Raw genomic sequence first — 24787 nt, 5'->3', positions numbered from 1 at the left:
TCCTACATCTTATCATGATAACATTTATAGGTTACCTGTTGAGTTTGTGGATCCATTGGATTTAACATGCTATGAAGATAATTATGGTTGATAACATTGTAGGTATATATTAGTTTTTGGACCTTTAGGGCTTGACATGCTAGGAAAATAATCATGCTTTGACAATTTTATAATATATGGTAGCTACGAATTTGAGGATTTATCATGTTATGCACTCAACCATTTCTTGGGTTTGATAAGCTATAACCCTAATCATGCTTCTGATAATGTAAATTAATTAATGAGAATACCATGAAGAAAAAGACCCCAGAGGGAGTCCGTTTACGGGAAAAGACTCTAGAGGGAGCCTATTTACGGGAAAAAAACCCAGAGGGAGCTCAATATCGAGTAAGTTGAATGTAACTAAGTGATAATGATAATGATAAATATTTAATGATGATACCGTGAGGGAAAAAGCCTCAGAGGAAGTCCGTTTACGGGGAAAGGTCCCAGAGGGAGCCCAATATCGGGTAAGTTGTCTGTGACAAAATATAATAATTTGATGGGAATACTATGAGGGAAAATGCCACAGAGGGATACCATTTACGGGAAAAGGCCCCAAAGAGAGTCCAACATCTATTTCCATATTAGGCCACAGCCTAGTGACGAAAGTTGCTGACGCCCCGCCACTAAGTACCATGGTTTTACAACTGAGATTTGATCTTAAAAAGATTTTACGATATTTGATCTTTTTTAGAAACATGGTTGTGATAACCATATAAATACGTAACTTAGTATTCATGAATTGGACGGGGGTTATGACCGGTGTCCTTAGCCCGGGAGCTCACTAACCCTATGTAGTTATGTTTATGCTTACCTTATTTATACACCGATGCTCATGATCAAGTCTATTCCTATGTGTATGTGTATGTTTATGTCATGTAAGTATGCTTATGCCTATGTTTATGTACGTGCTCATGATTATGTCTATTTCATGCTTAGTTTATTTACATGCCTATGCTTATGTTTATGCTCGTATGACTATGTTGACGCCTATACTCATGTCCATAATATGCCAGTAGGTAAGTCCTAAGTTACCTAGCCTGGGTATCGCTTAGTACACTAGACTATAGGTGCTAACTAATGCATAACACAGTTCTGAATGTGCTGAGTCTCTCGACTCACATATTATAACTTGATTTTTAGGAAAGGAGACAAATGAGACAGGTGGCAATGACCTGTGAGCCAGCTCGGGATGATGGTAGTACAATCTGAAGACCTTCCAGTTTAGTTTCCTCATAGCTAAATGTTTCCTTTCGTAGAATAATTTCTGAGACCATATGACCAGTGCCAAATGATACTGGTAGTTATTGTAATTCAGTTAAATTGAGAATATGTATGGTAGTAGTACAATTATGATTCATGGTGTTCTCATATTTTAGATATTAAAAAAAAACTAGGGATGTCACATATTTTTTTTTGAGTTAAACAGAGTTGTACTGTCAAAAATGGAATGTTTGTAGGAAAGGACTATGTATTTGATGAGTTGTTCAAACTCAATGTAATGGCCATTAGGCCTAAGATAAATAAAGATGAAAGCTCTTCCACTTATATGCTTGAGTCTTCATGTTTGTGGCATGGTAGACTATGACATGTTAACTATGATGTGTTACGTAGATTAATAAATATATGAAGCATACCTACATTCTACCTTGACCCAAAATACAAGTGTGAAATTTGTGTTGAAGTAAAAATTACAAGGTCATCCTTTCAACATGTTGAGAGAAGCAACGATCCACTTGGGCTAATTCACACCGACGTGGGTAACCTCAAAGGTACACCAACACATGTTGGGAATAAATACTTCATCACTTTTGTAGATGATAACATAAAATATTGTTATGTGTATCTTCTCAAAAGTAAGGATCAAGCTATGGAGAAATTTATTCTATATAAGAATGAGGTTGAAAATCAACTTAATAAGAAGATTAAGGTGGTTCAAAGTGACCGAGACGGTGAATATGTATCACTGTTCACTGAATTATATGCTAAACATGGGATCAGACATGAAATAACAGCTCCTTATACAACTCAGCAAAATGAAGTTGCTGAGTAAAAGAATCAAACTCTAAAAGAGAGTTTGATTGAGCTTTAGACTGCTAGAGTTCATGTGGTGAAAAGTTGTATTAACAACTAATTATCTTTTAAATAAGGTGCTTCAAAAGAAGATAAATAAGAGCCCCTTATGAGTTGTGGAATGGAAGACAATCGTCTTATAAATATTTATGAATGTGGGGGTTTCTTACCAAAGTATTAGTGTCTGATCGAAAAGGATTAAGATAGGACCAAAGACTGTTAATTGCATATTTATTGGATATGCACATAATAGCAGTGCGTATCAATTTTTTGTGTATGAGTTACAAATATTAGGTATACACAAGAACTTGATAATAGAATCAAGAAATGTCTCGTTCTTCGAGCATATATTTCTGTATAAGACTAGAGAGGATGCTAGCTTCTCAAAACGAGCATATGAAATACAAGGCGAAGAAGATAATGATGAACTAGTTGAGGTTGAGCTTAGATGGCTCTACAAGAAAAAAGTCAAACAACAATTTCACCATTGTCGTAGGCCATTTTGAACTGTTGTTAAAGGTCGTGTTATTAAAAGGGGTGGCCAAAGACAACAGTTTTTAACCGTTGTCTTTGAAGGCAAAGACAACATTTTTTACAACGGTGAAAAACTGTTGTCTTTTCCTTCAAAGACAACAGTTTTTCACCGTTGTCTTTGAGCGTCTACCTTTAATAACAGGGTCTTCAACAACAGTTTTAAACTATCTACGACAACGGTGAAAAACCGCTGTCTTTTTTAGAAAAAAAATAAAAAAAATTTAATACACAATTTTTCAATATTATAAATCATTCAAAATACTAAATTTCAAAATAAAATTTAATATACAATTTTCTAACATTCAAAAATAATATTTATAACATTCTGAAGAAATTTCATAAGCAACCAACAAAATGATAACACTATTAAAACAAAGGTAGAACAATATAACACAAGATTTTCTACTTAGATGTCGGTGAAGAGGAGGGATTGCAGCTCCTAGTGCTCCTTAATTTGTTAAAGTCTCTTCATTTTTTTAGCTTGTCGGCATTCTTCCCAATACTCTTGAGGACACCTAAAAAGAGCAGAATGAAATTATACAATCCTGTGCACAAGAACTATATAATTCTAAGTGGTGGATCATGTCTGTCACAAGTTCGCCACTAATTTTTTTGACCATTATGCACAGATTGTAGACAAGCATGAAAATAAGTAGAACCATAAATATAAGCGAATAAAGGATACCTTTCAATCTTCGAAATCTTCTTTTCTGGTTGGCCCGTCTCCTTTTCCTCTCTTCTTTTGTTAACTCTGCCTCTTCTTTGATGTTTCCTTTTCCATGAAAAATCTCCTCAGGGGCAAGCATAGCCGCATCTGAGATGGCCAATGGAGCAACCTGCAAAATCATTGTATTTCAGTGACTCGAAACTGTTTTTACCATAAACTAAAGGACAACTCCAAAAGATATTTTTACCTCTTCCATTGCTAGAGCAAATAAATCTACTCCTGACAAACTATATGTATTATCACACATTTTCAGTAAAAATCTTACAACAACTAGCACATTTAATTGCTCTGCTTGCACTATTGTACAGTCACAAAGAATATTCTTCATCAGGCTGAAATCTAACTTTAGAATATCTTAATCATTTTAGTAAGGACTGAAGAGTGAAGAGCATTAGTTGATCATTAGTTGTTTTTGTTGTGTCCAAAAATAATTGGACCAATCACACTGCAAAAATTGTTGTAGAATTTAATATTCATTGGCGTGCTTAGCCATTTAAGGACTTTAATATTCCATGTTCATACAATAAAAACTTCTGGCATGATGAAATCAAATGTAAAGCAACAGTATGTTTATGCCCTTCACAAGCCTAAAGCAACAAACAAGCAAACATATCATCCTTTGGCGCATACTCCATCTTACATTTTATAAGTATAAAGTTGGCAAATTAAGATATGACATACAACGATTGTACACACCAGAAGCTCTACTGATCTGACTAATCATGTCCACTTTATCAGCATCTCTACATAATGATGCATTTAATTAAATTCCAGATTCCACCCTAGTTCAGTAAATATTCTGAAACTTCCTACGTCCACATTATAAAATTTTCTTTCAACATTATAAGAACACTTTATAAATCTGACAACAGATACTTGGAGTAACTTGCACCAAAATACCACTGATTTTGATCAACAAGAATTCTGACAATAGCAGAAGCTTCAACAAATAAATGTTTATATGAGTTAGAAAATACTAGCGCCCTGCTGGATAAAAGTTTCAACAAGGAAAAGGGACATGGAAACACTAGACAGTGGATGCTATTATAAACACAATGTTCCAGATTGGGCCAAGATTATAATGAGTAACAACTCCCTGTCCTACGTCTCTTCCAATCCACAAATGAATTTATAAAATAACAACTCAACATGAGAAATCCTTTGCAATTTCCAAAAAAAATCAATTGTCAAGAAACAGCACTGCATAAGAGAGGAAACTTACCCAGGTTTAGAGTCGGTGGAACTTGTAGGAGTATCGGCCTTCGTCTAACCCATGCAAGAGAAGAGACAGAAATGTAAGTAAATAACGAGACATATTGTATCGATTTACAAGGACGAGTAAGAACGAAACAACACTCAACTGCAACAGCATTTGTGATCAAATTTCTTCCACTGAGCCTACCGGAGATCCTTCCATCGGATCTAACAAGTTTAAGAAAATTTCATTCTAAGTTTAAGAAATCTTCCACCAGTCAATAAATCATCTATTAGAGTCAGCGTACTATCTCTTTAACCTTAAGACATGATCAATATTTATAAGGAAAAAATATCCCAACCGAATGTAATTATACATGTACCACCACTTTTCCTATATATTTCAATTAAAAAGACTAACAAAATCATTTGTGCTTTGGTTATCAAATGCACTGGTCCATGGTTAGATGCTCAATCAGAAACAAAAACGTACATCTCAATCGATCCCAATCAATGACCAGAATGCTGTTACCATTGGGTCAATAATCAAAGGTGCTATCCAAAGGGGGGAAAAAGAGAACAACAATACAATATGCAAATTTTGTAATTAATTACTGAAAGATTACTCATTTTCTATAGCCACTAAGAATACAATAAACCCAATTTCATCAGCTATACATCGAAAATCAAGTGTTTAGAGTACTATTTCATGAATAAAACAAAATATGAAAAAAAAATACAAGAATACATACAGCGGGCTAGGATAAATGAAATGCAGACACGCCAATCAAAAAATTGAGAAATCAATTTAAACTTCAGTGGAAAAATTTTATTTTGAATTTTAGATCATTCAGAAGGCCAATGAGAATTGATTATTCCGTTAAAGCTGAGCAGGAATTCAAACCTTCTCCAATCAGGGTTGAAAGCCATAGCATTTATCGGTCCAAAATGTCCTTTTACGCCACCAATTTCTTCTACGCTGACTCTAACAAGTTTACATTAGGAATTCTACCGGAGATGCTTCCTTTCGTTCTTGAGTGCCAAAGGAACAATCGTCATATCTTCAGATCCCAAATCAGTAATAGTTATCTGATTCGTAAAAGAGGCGAAAAAAAACCTGGAAGAGATCTCGCAGGGGATGCAAAGAGACGCCTGTGCGGATCAATACGATTTGAGAGGAACACTGCCGACTGGAGTGATGCCGCCATTTCCGAAGCGAATCAAACCCAGAGAGAGGAGAAAGAGGAAGACGAGGAGTAGGAGGAGGAGGAGGATGAGAAAGGTCGAGGCTTGAGGAGGAGGAGGCGGTGAAGATGGCTGAAAGTAGAGGTCGCGAGGAGGAGGTGGCGAGGCCGAAAGTTGAGGCGACGAAGAGGGCGGCGAGGAAGGAGGCAGCGAAGAGGGTGGTGAGGAGGGAGGAGGCGAAGAGGGCGGTGAGGAGGGAGGCGGCGAAGAAGGCGATGAAGAGGGTGGTGAGGAGGGAGGCGACGAAGAGGGCGGTGAGGAGGAGTCAGCGAAGAGTAGGGTTTTGGGAAAGAGACAGAAAAAAACATGGCATAAAACAGACAAATGACGAAGGAGAAAAAGTGGCGAAAGAAAAAACAATTGCATTTAACAACACTTAATAGACAACGGTTTTTAAAAATCGTTGTCGTAATCCTAAAAAAGCGCACATAGACAACAGTTTTAAAAAACTGTTGTCGTACCCTTTAAAAACCGTTGTTATATCCCAAAAAAACATAATTAGATAACGATTTTTAAAAACCGTTGTCATAGGCCAAAAAAATTACTAAAAGACAACAGTTTTTGTTAAAACCGTTGTTAAAAGGCAAAAAGACAACGGTTTGGTATAAAACCGTTTTCGTTTGAGTGTTGTTGAATGATGTTTTTCTTGTAGTGTGGAGCAAAAGAGCTCAGGTGGAAAAATCCTACGGATTAGATTTTATCATTTTCATATTGGAAAGTGAGTCCCGAAGTTACTCTGAAGTCGTAAGCTCTTCTGACGGACCTCACTAGAGAAAGACAATTGCATCTGAGATAGAATCTATCTTGCAAAATCATACTTGGAAATCTGTGAATCTTCCTCTGGGAAGTAAACACTAGGTTGCAAGTGGATCTTAAAAAAAAAATAAAGCCAAATAACATAATTGATAAGTATAAGGCCAGACTCCGGTGTCGGGAATAACTTTCATTAGAGTATTGTTGGCTATAACCACTCTATAGAATCACGAAATACGTCAGATGAATGTAAAAATAGCTTTTCTAAATAGGGATCTAGAAGAGGAAATCTATATGAAGCAACTTGAAGGGTTTTCTATGTTAGGACAAGAAAATAAGGTTTGTAAATTAGTGAAGTCATTATATAGCTTGAAACAAGCACCAAAGTAGTGACATGAGAAATTTGATAATGCCATGAAGGAATGTGGATTCAAGATCAATAAGTGTGATAAATGTGTCTACATGAAAGCCATATAGAATGATTACGTCATCTTGTGTCTATATGTAGATGATATACTTATCCTTGGGAGTAATGATAAGATAATCAAATCCACTAAAGATATATTGAACTCAAGATTTGACATGAAAGACATGGGCCTAGTTGATGTGATTCTAGGAATCAAAATTCTTAGAATGATAGAAGGACTTGTTTTTAGTCAGTCACATTACGTGGACAAACTTCTTGAGAAATTCACCAAGGATGATATTGTATTAGCACGAATGCTGATAGATATGAGTCAACATCTATCGAAAAATCAAGGTGAAAGTATCTCTCAGATAGAGTACTCTCGAGTGATTAGAAGTCTGATGTGCTTGATGAGTTGTACACGACCAGACTTGGCCTATGCAGTAAGTAAACTGAGTAGATACAAGGGTAATCCCGGTGTTGAGCACTGGAAATGGATAACAAGAGTACTAAGGTACTTGAAGTATACTCATTAATATGGACTACACTATATGAGATATCTTGCTATGATCGAAGGATATAGCGATGCAAGTTGGATATTTGACATAAAAGACTCTAAGTCTACGAGGTGGATATGCATTCATTCTAGGAGGTGCAGCCATTTCTTAGAAATATTCTAAGCAAACGGTAATAACCAAATCCACGATGAAATCTGATTTTGTAGCCCTTGACAAATGTGGTGAAGAAGCTGAATGACTATGGCAATTCTTAAAAGATATTCCAAGATGACGAAAACCTGTGCCGACAATTTACTTACATTTTGATAGTCAATCAGTAATTGGTCGGGTATAGAGCCATCTGTATAATGGTAAGTCTAGACATATATATCATAGACATAATACCATGAGACAACTACTCTCAATGGAAGTTATCATTGTTGACTATGTGAAGTCAAAGGATGACCTAGCGGATCTGTTAACCAAAGGGTTAAATCGAGAGTTAGTTGTAAGTGCATCATGAAGAATGAGTTTGATGTCATTGTCAACAATCAGTACAGAGGACACCTAACCTATATTGACTGGAGATCCCAAGAACTACGTTCAAAGGGATAATTAATTTGCACTGACTAGACATACTGTAAAAGATAACCCAATAAAATAGTGACCGGACTAAGGTAAGTCAATGAACTTTTAATGATCAAGAAGAGTAGATGGTTACTCTCGAAAGATCACCTATGTGAGAAAGAAGTGGGGTTGCTTAGAAGAGAATTGGAGGCACAATTCTTAGAGCTTCTCATAGAACCAGGCTTGTTTATGGCCAAGAACGAACACACATGAGAATTGAGTTGTATCAGGGAGAGTCTTAGGTGAGATTTATCAATGCTTACAAAGATGGCAGAATAGTTCAAGGACATCATGTCTATTGTCAGCCAGTAAGAAAATACATCTTCACATGGAAAGGTTCAAAGGGTAAAACCTACTTATCCTATACTTGACTCAACTATTGAATTCTATCATATACCATGTATTCCATTCATGTGGGGGATTGTTGGAAATGTGAATGGAATAAAGAGGCGGAGACGAAGAGACTCTATTGTGCATGCATTGGTAGTCCAACATTAGAAGTCTCTTAGCTTTATTATTGGTAGAAATTATGACACATTCATTGATGTTGTAAACATATGCATGGGGAGAGACTCTCTCACACTGGGTGTGCAGGGGTGGGTGCAAATCCAGGGCCTGGATTGTATTGAACCAAGGTTGACTTGTATGCGAGCACTGTTAGAGTGTATACTAAAAGCCTAGCTTTTGTATAAACATTTATTTAGAAATAAAGAATCACAATGGTCAAATGTCTACATTTGTTTATTAACTATAGTTGTTCAATTAATTTATATTGTAGATAACATGGTGTGTGGTGTCACACACAGAAGATCATGTTATTAGTTCTTTATAAATTATAAACAGATGCTCACGACTAAGATGGAAAGGAACAAACCATTGGAATAATCGTAGTGTAATTAGATATTAGTTTATCTTGACTAATAAATTACACTAATACACTCTAAGTGTATTGAGCATGACCATTTTAGGTAAGTTCTTTTTATACTGACTTAATAAAAGAACTAGACCTTAGTTATTATAGAAGTGTATGCTCTAAATCCTAATATAATAACAAGCACATATATTTAGTATTTATTTATTTAACTTATCAAAGGGTGAGATTTAGCTCGATAAATCAATAGGCCCGATAAGTTGAGAAATGATATTACTTATAGTATGTGTTGTTGATTATAGAAGGAATCTGTGTCCTAGTTTTCTAGGTTGAGAATGTCCCCAAGAGGAGCTCATAAGGATTGTCATGTTAAACCCTACAGGTGGACTTAGTCCGACATGACAATGAGGTTGAGTGGTACTACTCTTGGACTAAGACATTAATTATAGTGAGTTGTCAGTAACTCAATTAAATTAATGGACATTCGATATCTTAAACACAGGGAGACTAACACACTCATGATAAGAAGGAGCCCATAATGTAATTTGAGATTGGCACGGTAGTGCAATAATAACTCTCTAGTGAAATGAGTTATTATTGATGAACTTGAGTTGTGTGTTCGGGGCGAACACGGGATACTCAAGCTCATTAGAAGGCCAAAACCAATTTCTCCTCTAAGTCCCTGTCATAGCCTCATTAAAGCCTCTAATCTACTCATGAAAAGTCCATCTTGGTGTCCAAGAAGGGGCCGACCCATGACTTGGTGACCAAGCCAAAGGGACCGGCCATATTCTCCTTGAGGTGGCCGACCATATGCTTCTTTAAGGGGGCCAGCCACATATTTCAAATAAGGAGGGGTGTTTTGAATTTTTTTAAAAATCTTCTCTTTGTAGATATCTACAAGTTTTAAGAGTTTTTAAAATATAAAATTTTCTTTATTTGAATTAGGCCACATGGTTTAAAAGAAATTTTAAAAGTTTTAAAACTTTCCTTTTTTAACCATCCTCATGGTTTTAAGAAAAAAGGAAGAGAAGTTTTAAATTTGAAAATTTTCTAACCATGTTAAAAAAAAGGAAATTTTAGAAGAGAAGTTTTAAATTTTAAAACTTGGTTTTAATTTTTAAAACTTTCCTTTTTTAACATTAACTTTAGGAAATTAAAAGAGAGCTTGTAAAATTTTATAAGAGTTTTTCTTTGCTTATAAAATTTTACAAAGGTTATTTCTTTCCTTATTATTTTGGTTGGCCACCCTTGCTTTGTGCCCAAGCAAGGGGCCGGTCAATCAAGCCAATCAATCCATGTTTGGTGATTGAATCAATCAAGAGGAAAGAAAAGGAAAAATAAAAAGGGAAAAAGAAAAACAAGAAGAAGATTTTAATTTTTGTAAAAAGTCTTCCCTTATTTGCCTTGGGCAAGTAATATAAAAGAAGGGGAGGGGAGACCTCATGATATAACAATTCTTATTCTTTTGTTGGTGATCCTCTTGTGGCCGACCCTCTCTCCCTCTCTTTTCCCTTTGCTCTCTTTTGCTCCTTGGTGGTGGTGGTGGCCAAAACATAGAGAAGGAGGAGAAGCTCTTTGGGTGGTGTTCATCTTGGAGGATCGTCACCCACACAACGTCCAAGGTGAGGCGAGGAATACGGCAGAAGATCTCGAGGTTATTAGCATACAAAGAAAAGGTATAACTAGTAATTTTCTTCCGCAACATACTAGTTATTTTTCTTTGTAAGAATTCCAAACACAAGAGGCATTAGATTCTAGTTTTTCGAATTGTAATTCAAGTTTGTGTTTTCTTTTTGTTTTTTGAATTTGTGATTCGATTGTTCCTTTTGGTTAAACCTAGAGTTATATAAGGAAATTAAATATTAGCTTTCCTTAAAAGGCTTTATCTAGGAAGTGGTGGTTGCTCCCATATCCAAGAAGGCCTAGTGCCTCGCTATGTTTAACCTGGAAGCCAATTTTGAAAATTAATATTTAATTAAATTTATAACATAGGTTGATTTAGATCAATAGTGTTAAGTTCCGCTTGCGATCCAAATCTAAACCATTAAGAACAGATAAGTTAAATTTGGAATCAATAATTTTAAGTTCCGTTTGCGATTCCTAATTTAACTTCTAAAGAGCACAATAGGTTGTTTAGGAAAGGTTCGACACTTGTACAAAATTTTTATACAGTGGAACCAGTACGATCTTCCTAGGACCAACTAACAATTGGTATCAGAGCTAGAGTTTGCTTCTGTGTGTTTGGTTTTCAAATAGATTATGCACATGTCATACATAATTTAGGCAGGATAATAGTAGGATGTGCTAACTTTATGGTTGTAGGCTCCAACTATAATGGCTTATAGATGTTATGTGTGATTGGACCCTTGGACATGTCAAGGGCATTATTTTTGTGTGTGCATGATTGTATGTAACTAATACAGCAGGAGCTGTATTAGCCCTTGGATTTTAGAATTTTATTTTCAATCTAGATTACATGTACATTCCTTCGTAGAATATAGGATTGTACATTCCTTCGTAGAATATAGAATCGATATATGTAAAATTCTATTTTTGTCGCGAATCGTATTCTTGCGAGGCGTGGTGCTTTTTGAGGACCAGAGGCGCAGCGGAATAAGAAGTAAGATAGATGCGACGACTGGACCCAATAGCGGTGGCTAAAGATGGCAGCAGCTAGGGTTGGAGCACATGGAGAACAGTGACAGAAAAGGCCATAATAGTTGAAAAATTAATTTCCAAATTTATTGCTTTTATTTACTGTGATGTGTGTGTGTGCATGTGATATATGCTAGCATAGGTTAAAATTCCTCACCTTAAATAACTAAGTGGGAGAGGGATTTTTAAATAAATTTCACGGTCTCCATTACTGGTTTGTAAGTGATGCAACAAGCTTGTGTGTTGGCTCTGAGTGCCTCCCTCCACAATGGATGGGTTTGTTGCGGATCACTAGATCAAACTTCCTTTATGGATGGTTATAGGAAATTATTTAGGAGCATGTGATCTTCTCCAACTGAAGGGGCACAATCCTATTTAATGGACAAAGTATCAAATAATGGTATACACTTAGACGCATTCAATAATATCCTCCCTAACGGAGTCACTGCTATTGTTTTGCGTGACCAAAGTAATACCAACTATTAATTTGTCATAAAGCTAGGTAAAACACCCCTCTTACAAATGTTTGAATTTGTATACGTCCACACTAAATATCTTTTTTGATAACAAAGTTGTTATCAAGAAAAAGAGGGAAGTTATCTGTTCTGGTACGTTGGTTGACAATTTATAACTTCCACAATGCAACAAATTGGAAATTAATAACACATCTTCTAACTCTAATAAGAGAAAGCAACCTTCGGAAATGAACCAATCATATCTTTGGCATCTAAGGCTAGGCTATATTAACTTAAGTAGGATTCAAAGGATAATAGCCGATGAACTTTTGGGTTCATTGGTAGTGAAAACCTTTCCAACCTGCGAGTCTTACTTGGAAGGAAGAATAACCAAGATGTGTTGGAATTGGTTCATTCTGATTTGTGTGGATCTATGACTATCCAGGAAAGAGCTGGTTTCGAATATTTCGTCTATTTTATAGACAACTATTCAAAATATGGGTACATTTACTTGATGTGCCGCAAGTCTAAGTGCTTTGATAAGTTCACAGAGTATTAGGCTGATGTGGAGTAACGTCAAGGTAAAAGTATCAAGACACTACGCTGAGATCGTAGTGACAAGTTCCTCTTGGGAGAGTTTAGGAGTCACTTATCAGAAGTCGGGAATATTTACATAATGATATGATATTGTCCACTTTGGGTCTAAGCTATCATGGTTTTATATTTGGGCTTTGCAAAAAAGATCTCATACTAATATAGATATTTTTCCCGTGTAAGCTCATGATTTTTCCCATATGTTTTCAACGTATAATTTTATTTGTAACCTTACAACCCCAACAATACATTGACCCTGGGTACCCCACATGACGGGCCCCACAACCATCTATAGAGAGGTAAATTAGGAAATTGAGCAAGTCACCATGCGGGAGAGTATTTTCTGTCAACTTCGTCGGGAATTAATCCTTGTCCATTTCAATAAATGTACCATGTGGCGACTAGCTTAGATGTGCCCGGGGGCGCAAAGTAACTAGTATTGATTCTATTGAATATTGGCTTAGTATTGATTCCATTACATTGAAAACATGGCGGTAATTTTTAACTTATTAGATACTAAAGAAATCCTATTTAAAGCTTATATAACCTTTTCTTAAACGCTCTTCTACTACTAATAAATAGTGCTTAGTGACAAAGAAGAGATAGGAAGAAGTTTCATGGCACATAAAGTCATTTCCTTCAAATCTAAGTGGTCTCCCTTGGGCTTACCTGATCAACAAGACTCGTGTAACCTCAGAGTGAGTCGCTCTTGAGCCGCTAAATTACATTATAATAGTCTGTACTATTAGATGCATTGAGTACTAGGCTACTCCTAGTCCTACCATGGTTGTTCAAATTGATCTCCTTGGTTTTGCACCAAGCCAAAATAACTCTTATTCTATCTTGTGCTTATCCAACTTTACCTCATCTCATTGGTGTTGGACCATGTCAAAATAACTCATATATCTTGTGCTTATCCAACTCTATCTATATTGAGATTCAAATTTTGAGTCTTTTATTTGTTCTCTTAAGTGCTTTACCACTACATCACACCTGTGAAAACTAACATTCATGCGCAAAGATTTACATATTGTTTATTTTCATTTAATGGAGTGATTAATTAATATAATGAGGTATATTCCTTTACTCGCAGGCCATTTCCACTCCTTGTCTTCTTCTTTCTCCCGTTTCTCTCTGTTTTTTTATTTGCACAGTTGAGTTGAAACTTCTTCAGTGATATATAGGTCACAGCCCATCAATTTCTCAATAATATTTATAGCCAATCGTTGTTTGAATTAATCACACATTACACGAATTAAAAATGAAGGAAGAGTCAACGGAGAGATTCTCACGGTGTAAATATGAGCATTTAGGCAAAAGCCAAGAAGACCCAATCTCTCCACAAGGCTGAAAGCAGTATCTTCCAGCATTGAGAGGATACCAAGGAAATCTCATTTATTCACTCAATGGAATGCTTAATTAAGGAAGTATATTCCTTTTACTCCCATGCCATTTCAGCTATGTCTTCTAGAGTTTGTTTGGGGTCGAGCGAATTAATTCGACGGCAAGAAACAGCACCAAACGCCGACACGATCATTAATTCACTTGTGTATCATTTTTTTTTCTTCCTATTTTAAACATGAATAAATAGATATTAAAAGGGAAGAATCACAATCAAGTTAATGTAGTCCACAAACGAGGCAAGACTAGAAGACAAAAATGTGCTTTTAGTGATTAATCTTGTCTACGTCATGGGTACATATTCTTAATATTTTCCAATTGGAGAAAACGAAAGAAACCTAACCCAACTCATTTAATTAATTGTAATATGGACCATCGTGTACATATGGAGTTACAATTTTTTTTTTTCTAAATATATATGTTATTCTATAAATAAGAGTACACTAGTAGTAGATTTCATGATATACACATAATTTCATATGAAGATGGTCGATTTGATCGCTAACGTTCGGTTGATCGGTGAGGGGGAGCCGACGGTGGTGCTGGCGCACGGTTACGGCATCGACCAGTCGACTTGGGACCTCCTTCTGCCTCACCTCTCCCGGAGCCACCGCCTCCTGCTCTTCGACTGGAACTTCGCCGGCGCCGGCTCCGGCATAGCCGACGCGGATGAACATGGAATTGTAGATACTGATGAAGGCGGCCTGGACTTGTCGTCGTGGTCTTCGTTGTCGGCGTTGGCGGAGGCTGTGGTGGCGCTGATGGAGAGGTTGCAGGTGCGAGGGGCGATCTTGGTGGGGCACTCCATGTCAGCCATGATCGGTTGCATCGCTTCCACTCGAAATCCTCGCCTCTTCTCTCATCTCGTCCTCCTCTCTGCTTCGCCAAGGTCAGCTTCCTTAATGATTTCCCTTCCATTCCGTTGCTTAATTTTCAACAATTAATATCTTTAAATGTTTCATTAATCACTAATTATATATATAATTATACAACCATGCAGTACGCAAGTCTTCTTGCTAAAGATAATTAACCGCACATTCAATATTTATTCACTCAAACATTTAAACATGAAGTTTAAGAATCATTCGTATATATTTATCGTCGTAGGGTGTATATATATTAAAATTAATTACCTCTTAATTAGTTATTAATTTCCATATGGATGGACAGATAGTCAAACTTGGTAGAGAGAATAAGTCGCTGTATTAGCCAATCGTGGCAAAGCCGTAACCAATGATACATAGTAGCATTTTGATCGCATGAGGGTTATCCATAGTTCGATCCACACATTAAGAAAGATACCAAAAAAAAAAAAATCCATCGACTTGTATTTTTCTGCTGACCTGTTTTTTCTGTCTTTTTGTTGGAATTTATCTTCGTTGAGGTGGAGATCGATCGATCGATCACCTTTGCTTAATTAATGAATATATTAATAGCTGTGTGTACGTGTAGATATTTGAACAGCGGTGACGGCTATGAAGGTGGGTTTGAGATGACCAATGTGGAGCAATTACTCTCCAACATCAAGTCTGACTTCCACTCATGGATCGATAACTTCATCCCCCTCGCCGTTGGCATAACTGGCGCAGCTGCCACAATGGTGGACAAGTTTAAGGCAAGCTTCAGGAGCATGAAGCCGGCGATTGCATACACCGTAGCGAGGGCTGTTTTCCTATGCGATTTGAGAGATATCGTCGACGAAGTGGAGACGCCGACGACCATCATCCAGACGAGCAATGACTTCGTGGTGCCAGTCGCCGTGGGGCGATACTTGCAAAGAAGGATCAACAAAGGGCAAGCGACGCTGGAGATCATCGACGGCGACGGTCACTTCCCGCAGCTCGTCGCGGTACCAGAGTTGCTCCAGATACTTGACAGAGTCCTCCAGCACGTTGTCTGATGATCGATGATGTTTTTGTCAAATATAAGCATAGTTGATGTTCCATGCATGTTATCCTAGTGTCTGCGTCTAGCAAAGTATGTGTTTCAATTTCAAATTGATAAATGTGAACAAGATTAAGCCTACTAATATAATAATAATAATAATAATAATAATAATAATAATAATAATAATATTAATAATAATAATTAATAATAATAATAATAATAATAATAATAATAATAATAATAATAATAATAATAATAAGCTTTTAGCAACACTTGGAATTAACGAGGAAAATAATTGTTTCTTTAATTTAGAGCAAATCGATGTGAAAAATGTTGACCAAATTAAAGGATTAGAATTAAAGTTGTGTGAACACAAATGGATGAACATGAAGGTTTTCTTAATCATGATTTCTACAAATTCTAATTAGTAAAGTACTTGCAAATGGATGAACATGCATGAAGATTTTCTTAATCATGAATTCTATGGTCTAATGGATTGGAACTAATTAATATCAAGATTTACAGTAGAAATTAATTAAACAAAAAAATGATGAACCTAATGTTGGATCGAAAGCATTAGAGGAGGTTATTTCGTTCGTTTCTAAAAAATATCGAGTAAATATGCAGTGGAAAAGTAATAAATACAGAAACAATGCTAACACTGTTTCTTTTCTTTTACATGATCGGTTATCTTCGAAGTGCTATCCGAGGCTCCTTTTTATAACCTCTTTAGATTTGATCCAGATCCTCGAAGCTCGGGATCAGGTTTGACCTGAAGTGGATCGGTCGATCGATCCCCATGTTTGATCGACCGATCAGATGATATCCTCATCAGATCTGATTACCCTGCTTCGATCAAGTCAACTCATATCCTTTGTTTGGTTGACCGATCCCTTGATCGAACCCGGTCTGCAATCTGGAAATCTGATCCGGTTGTACTGGGGTTCGTTTGACCGATCCGGCCGTTCGGTCGACCGATCAAGGCTAAGTCCAACCCTGCAAAATCGTTAGTTCCCTGCAAAATAGAGTTAGACAAGTAGCAAATAATATCAAACAAATAAGTTGACAACCTTCGGAGTGTCCGGTTCTGACTCCGGATTTCCTCCGGAAATCCTAGGTCTAACCGACGCCTACTCTTCCCTCACCGGGGAACGCGTCCTCACCTACTCCATTCAGGAGAGTTTACCTGTTGCCAGTTGATCCTCCAGATTAACTGGACTTTTGCTCAGCGCCCAAAGCTTCCGATCTTCATGCTGGACGTCCGCTCCATGACCCGCCCAGACTTCCACCTGATTCGCGACACTAGGATTTCAACCTAAAGTCTCCAACTCTAGGATTTTTGCCCAAAGACTTCTACCCGCCAAGACTTTCCGCCTAGGGTTACCGCCTTCTAGGACCTAGGGTTATCGTCCCCTAGGACCTAGGGTTACCACCCCCTAGGGGTTCCCTTTGCCTAACCGCAGCTAGGACTTTTCTTTACCTAGGATTACCACCCCCATGACTTAGGGTTACCACCCCCTAGAATTTTCCACCTGCCTAACCGTAGCTAGGACTTTTTGAATAAGTATACTTAGGACTTTCCTGCAAAGCTCATTCAAACATATCAGATAACAAAATAACTTAACTTTGAAGCCTTTGATATAATTAAAACATAGGTTCGATCGTCGGATGCTTCCCGCACCAATAATCTCCCTCTTTTTGATTATGACAACACGGTTCAAAGTTAAGTAAGATATAACAGTAATGTAAGGAAATTTTAAGCATAAGCATAACTGTAATAATGAGAAAAAACTTTCAAAAAAAAATTCCTTATACTTCCCCTTATTTAACTTTGATTTTTCTCTCCCCCTTTGACATAAATCAAAAAAGAAAAATAGATAGAGAGAAGTTTGTAAAAAATATATTTTTAATTTCCCCTTGAAGGGTAGCTTCCCTGAATATTGTAAAGGACCTAGCTTTTGAAACATATAGTTAGTGACTTAGCTTTTTAAAGAGTTTTTCTTAAAGAAAACTTAGTTAAAAGTCCTTTGCCGAAAAACTTAGTTTGATCTTAGCTTTAAAATGATTGTATTGAGAAAGTACTTTTGCTAAATAGCTAAGTTTAGAAGATAATTTAACTAAGTTTAGTTAAAAAAAAATTAGCTTTGAAAATTACTTAGTTAAACTTGAGTTAAAAACTTAGCTGAAAGGAAGTTTACTAAATACTTAGATTTGAAAAAAAATATTTAGGAAAAAAGTTTAAGTACTTAAAAAGCTAAGTATTAAAAAAAATTTGATAAACACTATGCAAAAGTAGTTTATGTTTAAAAATTTAAATTAACATTAAGCTTCTTAATCCAACATTAAAAATAATGATGCAATATTAAGCTGAAAGCTAATTTTTATTTCATCATTAGGTCAAAAATAATTTGTACTTTAAAATTAAGTTAAAAATAATTTTTAACAGCAGGTAGAATAATTTTTGTTTTAACATCAAGTTAAAAAAATAAGCAATATATATATATATATATATTAAAAAAAACCTAACTTGGGCTTAATTTACAAATCCTTCTTTCGCTCCCCCTCGATTAATGCCCCAAAAAAGATTTAAGGTCCTAGAGTCTAATCATGTAAATTTAAAAAACTTAACAATTATTATATATTTTCCTAATTTTCCATCTCACCCATTCTAGGTTATCGAGCTTATTCAACTTATGAGTGAGCGTGAGATGGAGTTAACTTTATTTTAATTTTATCAATATTTAAAAATTTTAAAATTGAAATTTAAAATATAAGTTTGAATTCTCAATGAGTTTATTTTTTTTTTAAATATGAGTAAACTTTTTTTTTTGTTTTGAAGATTTTGAAAATTAAGTTTGTGATTATAATATGATTTGAAAATTAGAAATAATTAAGATTTTAGAGATCTAAGGATTAATAATTTAAAATCAAATAATTAATATTTTTGAATTTTTACTATGATTAAGATTTTGAAAATTACATCACTTAATTTTTGTTTGAAATTAATTTAGTTAATTATAATGATTTGAAAGTAATTATCATTTTGGAAAAATAATTTGAAAATATTTATGGAAATAAGTAAGATTTTGAAAGTGAATTAAAATTAATTATAAAATTGAGTGAGATTTTGAAATTAATTATGATTTTTAAATTAATTATAAAATTAATTAAGTGAGATTTAAAAATTAATTATGATTTAAAAATTAATTGTCAAATAAAGTGAGATTTTGAAATTAATTATGATTTTAAAATTAATTGTCAAATTAAGTGAGATTTTGAAATAAATTAAGATTTTAAAATTAAAATTAAGTGAGATTTTGAAATTAAGATTAAGCCATCTTAATTGAATTGATTAACTATTTTAATTATAGGTCCATCTCACCCTTTTCTAAATTATCAATCAGGGAACCTTAATAAGTTTATGAGATGGTTAATTTTAATCTTCAATTTAAATTCCATCTAAGGATTGATTTACATTTGAGTTAGACTCAAGTTTTAAAATAAGTTAATTAAATATTTATTTTGAAGTTAATTCCACCTTCTTTCTTCATTACTTCTGGTTTGGACAATCCGGCTTGTAGTGCCCCCTTCTGGTTACTGTCATAGCAAGTAACTCCAGTCTTGACCTTCGAATTTGATGGAGTCGCCTTCTTCTTTTTGCACATTTTCCGTACGAGTTTTACTAGTTCGGCAGTAATCTCATTGTCGTCTTCTGAGTCCAATTCGTCTTTGGACTCGGGTTTAATCTGATGCTTTTTTCTCGCCTCCTTTCCCTTGTTTGTACCTACAAACAATGCAACACATTTCTCGACCGACCGAGCATTAGTCTGTTCATGTAATTCGAATTCAGAAAACAACTCATCTAATTTAATTAAAGACAAATCCTTAGAAACTTTGTAGGCATCGACCATGGACGCCCACAAAGTGTTCCTTGGAAAGGCATTAAACGCGTACCTTATAACATCACGGTTCTCCACTTTCTGTCCGATCGTGTGAAGTCTGTTTAGTAGATCTTGAACTCTCGCGTGAAGCTGGCTAGCTGTTTCTCCTTCCTGCATTTTGATGTTATATAATTTATTAAAAAGTAAGTCATGCTTACTTACCTTTGTGTCGGACGTGCCCTTGTGCAGCTCGATCAGTTTCTCCCACAATTCATTTGCACTTGAGAATGGGCCGACTCGGTTCAGCTCCTCCTGTGTAAGGCCGCATTGGAGGGTGCAGGTTGCTTTGGCGTTGGCCTCGACTTTCTTGATTATGCTTGCGTCCCAGTTCTCGCATGCTATTGATTTTCCTGAGCCGTCGAGTGGAAACTCTTGGTAGAGTAATCAAATACAAAGAGAATCTAACGTAAGTGTAATAACCTACACTTCCTTTAAGCAATAAAGTAAATGACTGAAATTAAGTTACCCAACACGATGATGTAGAAGCTGAAGTGCCCGTGTGTTGGTGTCGATTTGCTTGTACCGGTTGGATGTACCAGAGTAGTTGTGCGGCAGTAGTAGTACAATATATGTTGGTGCAAGTTGCACCAGAATCAAACCTAAGTTTTGATGTTGTCAAAGGTTCAAGTTAAGTCTTGTTGTGATCTCAAGTTGACTGAGTGTGCAGGCTGTTTACTTAACCAGAAAGACCTAGTTGGAGGCTAGGCAGGAGAAATCCTGGCAGATCGTGGAACCCAGGTGCAAGTCCAAGTGGGTCGAGGGGACCCGAAGCTTGGCGGTATGATCGAGAGGTCTGGAGGACCGAAAATCAAGGAGAAAGTCCTAGCGGGCCGATCAAAGCTAAGTGAAGAGTTCAAATTAGATCTAGAAGATCTAAATTTAGCAAGTAGGTTGAGGTAAACAACTGAAGCAGCGACAGTGAGGTCGGGTTCCTGTAGGGAACAACCTTAGGTCGCTAATCCAACTGAAGAAACCAGAAATGTTTCCAAGTTGAGATCGAGACAGTTCTACTGTCTTTTATATTACTCATGCATTATTATTATTGTTGTGCTAACATCTGTTTTGCAGGTTTATTGCCTAATACTATTTTGTAGGTCTGACTAGATCGGTCGACCGAACCGCTAGATCGGTCGACCGAACAAGGCAAAATCAATATAGTATTCAGATCAGGTCAGAACAGATCAGAGTTCGATCAAACATTGATCGGTCGACCGAACAGTATGATCGGTCAACTAGACCATGATGACTCAACACCAGTTCATCAGCACCGATCAGCAACAAAGGAAAAGAAGCGGATCGGTCGACCGAACATAGGGATCGGTCGACCGAACCAATCAGCATTAATGGTGCATTAACTGTTGATCTCGGCAACTCACGACGAACAGGGATGGAAGTTGTTCGGTCGACCAAAAAGTTGGATCGGTCGACCGAACCCTTTATGATCAGTAAATGCAAAAGATCGAGCCAACGTCAGACTCTAGCCGGGAAGGAAGGGAGCGGGTTCAGTCGACCGAACAGTGGGATCGGTCGACCGAACGTCCAGTACACCTATAAAAGGAGGCTCAAAGTCTGCGGCCATATAACACTACTGATAATATAAAAGCTCTTCTCTGCAAACGGATCGTGCTACAAATCATCATCAGCTGTGCAAGATACTCCGTCCGAAAATACCAACCGCGCTTCAACCTTCAATTAATACTGTCGGTATACTTTACTCATATTGCATTTAAATACAAATAAGATAGTAGGGTTGTTACTATCTTCTATTTTTGTATCTATACGATCTGCTTCTTTCCGAAGGATTTCGGAAAGAAGAGTTATAGTGATTGGTCATCAGTGTGGTCAATGACCGCGGGCCTTCGAGTAGGAGTCGAGCTAGGTTCGGAACAAAGTAAACGAATTCGTCTCTCTTTTTATTTTCCGCTGCACAATTTTGATTTTAAAGTTAAAGAAGAGTTTTAAAAGAGCGCGATATTCACCCCCCCTCTATCGCTCGCGTCCGATCTATCAATTGGTATCAGAACCACGTTAGCTCTGAAAGTTCTTAACCGATTTTCAAAGCACTCTTTAAAACTATTTTCTTTTCTTGTAGAATAATTCTTTTTCTCATTTCTATTTTTCAAGCACTACTAATCCCAAGACAAAAGTCTTGGAAATATTTTCTCTTTTAATTTTTTTCTTACAAGGATGTCGAACTCGTATCAAGAAGGTTACAGTACGGTGTGACCTCCACTATTCAAAGGAGAGAATTTCAGTTATTGGAAGAATAGAATGGAGTGTTACTTGAAGTCCGACATCGAGCTCTGGTTCACAATCTTAAAAGGCTACACTCTTCCAACGAAAGATGGGACAACATTAGAACCAGAAGAATGGACTCCCCAAATGATCAAGAAGGCACAACTGAACTACAAGGCGATCAACACCATTTAGTGTAGGCTCACAATGGAGGAGTTGAACCGAGTCGGCCCCTACGACAACGCCAAAAAACTGTGGGACTCGCTAGTCAAACTACACAAAGGGACCGATGAGTCTAAGGTAAACAAACAAGATCTACTTTTAAATAATTTATTTAATATAAAAATGTTTCCCGGAGAGACGACCTCGCAACTACACGCTCGACTAAAGGACATCCTAAACGACCTTCACCTGATCGGGTATAATCTTGAAAACCGCAACACGATAAGGTACGCTCTGAACGCTTTTCCAAGGAATGCTTTGTGGGCATCAATTGTAGATGCGTACAAAGTTTCTAAGGACCTTTCAATACTTAAGTTAGATGAATTATTTTGCGAGTTGGAATTACATGAACAATCTAACATAAGCCATGTCGAGAAAGGAGTTGCTTTGTATGCAGGGAGACAAAATCAAAAACCAAGATTGAGTCTGAAAGCGAGTCAGACTCTGATTCAACTAATGAAGAAGAGTTAGTCAACATGGGCCGGAGACTTCTAACGAAAAAGAAGTTCAGAAGAAATGTCAAGAAGACACCGCTCAACCAGACCTAAAATAAATCAGAAGTGATTTGTTACGGATGCAACAAAAAGGGGCATTTCAAAATTGATTGCCCAAATCGGAAGGAAGAAAAGTCTAAATCGACTAGACGAAAGAAGGCTCTTCAAGCGACATGGGACGAGACTTCTTCCGACGAGTCCAACGCGGAGCAAACAAAGCATTCGAGCCATCTTGCATTTATGGCAAGAAATGAAAACTTCGACTCCGAGTTCGATGAAGAGTACGAGTCCGAGAACGACATCGAATTCGAGGAAGGCTGCGGATCCGAAAATCCAAATATGGTAACGATTTATTCCAAGTCTAATTTACTTAAAGTAGTTAAATGCTTATTTAAAAAATTGTCAAAATCTGAAAAACAAAATTGTAACGACCCAACTCCTGCTGACTAGGCTGTGAGCCGGATCGCTACATTAACTACTGAAGCTACTGCTGTACTGACTGTGCGGAAAACTGAGCAAATTTGAAATTTGCTAAACTAATTACTGTAAAGTCTTAACCTGACATTCTAAGAGTATCTAAGTGTTGTACACATGCTAGGAGAGACAATCTATGCCTCTCGAATGTCCTGCTAGCTGTAATCAGACATTTCAACCGATCCGTGAGTCGATTGAGCCGTCGGAACGATTCACAGATCATTCCAGCTGATACTGGCACGGAGGCACCCTCTGGATCGGTCGGCTGACCGATCCATAAGCTTACCTCGCTTCTGTACGCAACTGGATCGGTCTACCGACCGATCCAGGAACACCCTGATCGATCGGGAGACCGATCAGTGAGCCTCTGTGCTTCTGCTGCGTTCTGTACGCACCGATCCAGGAGCGCCCTGATCGGTCGGTAGACCGATCGGTGCACTTCCTAGCTCTGTTCGCCGGGATCGGTCGGCTGACCGATCCATAACCCTTGCCAACTCTCTGTTCGTGCGGCTGACCGATCCAGTGACACCAACTCATTCCCGATCGGTCGGCTGACCGATCAGGGTTTCTGATTCCGAATCAGAAACTCTGATTTCAGCACTGGTTCGTGCCAAAACCTCACCCTACAACTATCTAATGTATAATAAACATTCTAGCAACATGTAGTAACAATTCTAAACTTAAGCTAAAGCAAGGTTTACTGATTCATGGCATTTTAACAACTTAAAGTGCATGAAGATATGAATTTCTAAAAGTTCTAATTGCTCAAACTTGCTAAGGTTCAAAAGTGCCTAAAACATGAAAACTGAACTAATAAAGTGTAAAGTGCTAAAGTAAATGCTAAATCCCCAGAGGGTCTTTTATTCCAGTTCCTTCCACACACATCCTCATCTGCATTGCCCTCCAGCCTCCACTGCTAGTCCATTTTCCTTTTACCTGTATCTACAGTATAAGGAAAATAGTATCTGTAAGCTTAGAGCTTAGTAAGAAACCATCTACCTCACTAAAACATGCAACGATGCGATTATGTTTTTAAATCATGCTGTTTGAAACATACTGAATATGCAAGCATGGCATGGTATCATACAAAGCATAAACTGGAACTGAAACATGGCATAGCATAGAAACTGAACATGAAACTGAACTAGTCATACATATATCTAAATCTGTACATGAACTCAAATCATGTAAACTGAACCTGAACTGAACTGAAAGCTAAATTAGTGTTCTCATCACTAGTTTCAAATTTGAAAACTATACATATAATAGATGAAAATACTAAACATGCTGTTGGGGCCCTGGCAACTGTACTTGCTGTGCGCGCATCCCTACGAGACCCAGGATTGCAAGCAGGGTTACTAGGTTATCTGAACCTAGGGACGACTGTGGGAGTCGAGCCCATGGATATCTGATCCAAGTACAGTGCCAACTGAATAAAAATAAAATACTGAATACTG

General features: G+C 36.9%; 1 protein-coding gene across 1 annotated transcript; it reads left to right on the top strand.

The window, feature by feature from the left end:
- The first annotated feature begins 14519 nt into the window (after window positions 1-14519).
- Window positions 14520-16093, top strand: LOC122049469 (strigolactone esterase D14-like). The gene is made up of 2 exons (XM_042610850.1): window positions 14520-14966; window positions 15530-16093. Exons 1-2 carry the CDS (start codon window positions 14557-14559, stop codon window positions 15975-15977), a joined length of 858 nt encoding a protein of 285 aa, XP_042466784.1. The 5' UTR covers window positions 14520-14556; the 3' UTR covers window positions 15978-16093.
- Window positions 16094-24787: the final 8694 nt, after the last annotated feature.

This window comes from Zingiber officinale, chromosome 2B (genome assembly GCF_018446385.1).
Source record: "Zingiber officinale cultivar Zhangliang chromosome 2B, Zo_v1.1, whole genome shotgun sequence".
Lineage (NCBI taxonomy): Eukaryota > Viridiplantae > Streptophyta > Magnoliopsida > Zingiberales > Zingiberaceae > Zingiber > Zingiber officinale.
The sequence above is the reverse complement of the archived record's forward strand: the minus strand, read 5'-3'. Positions and strand labels throughout refer to the sequence as shown.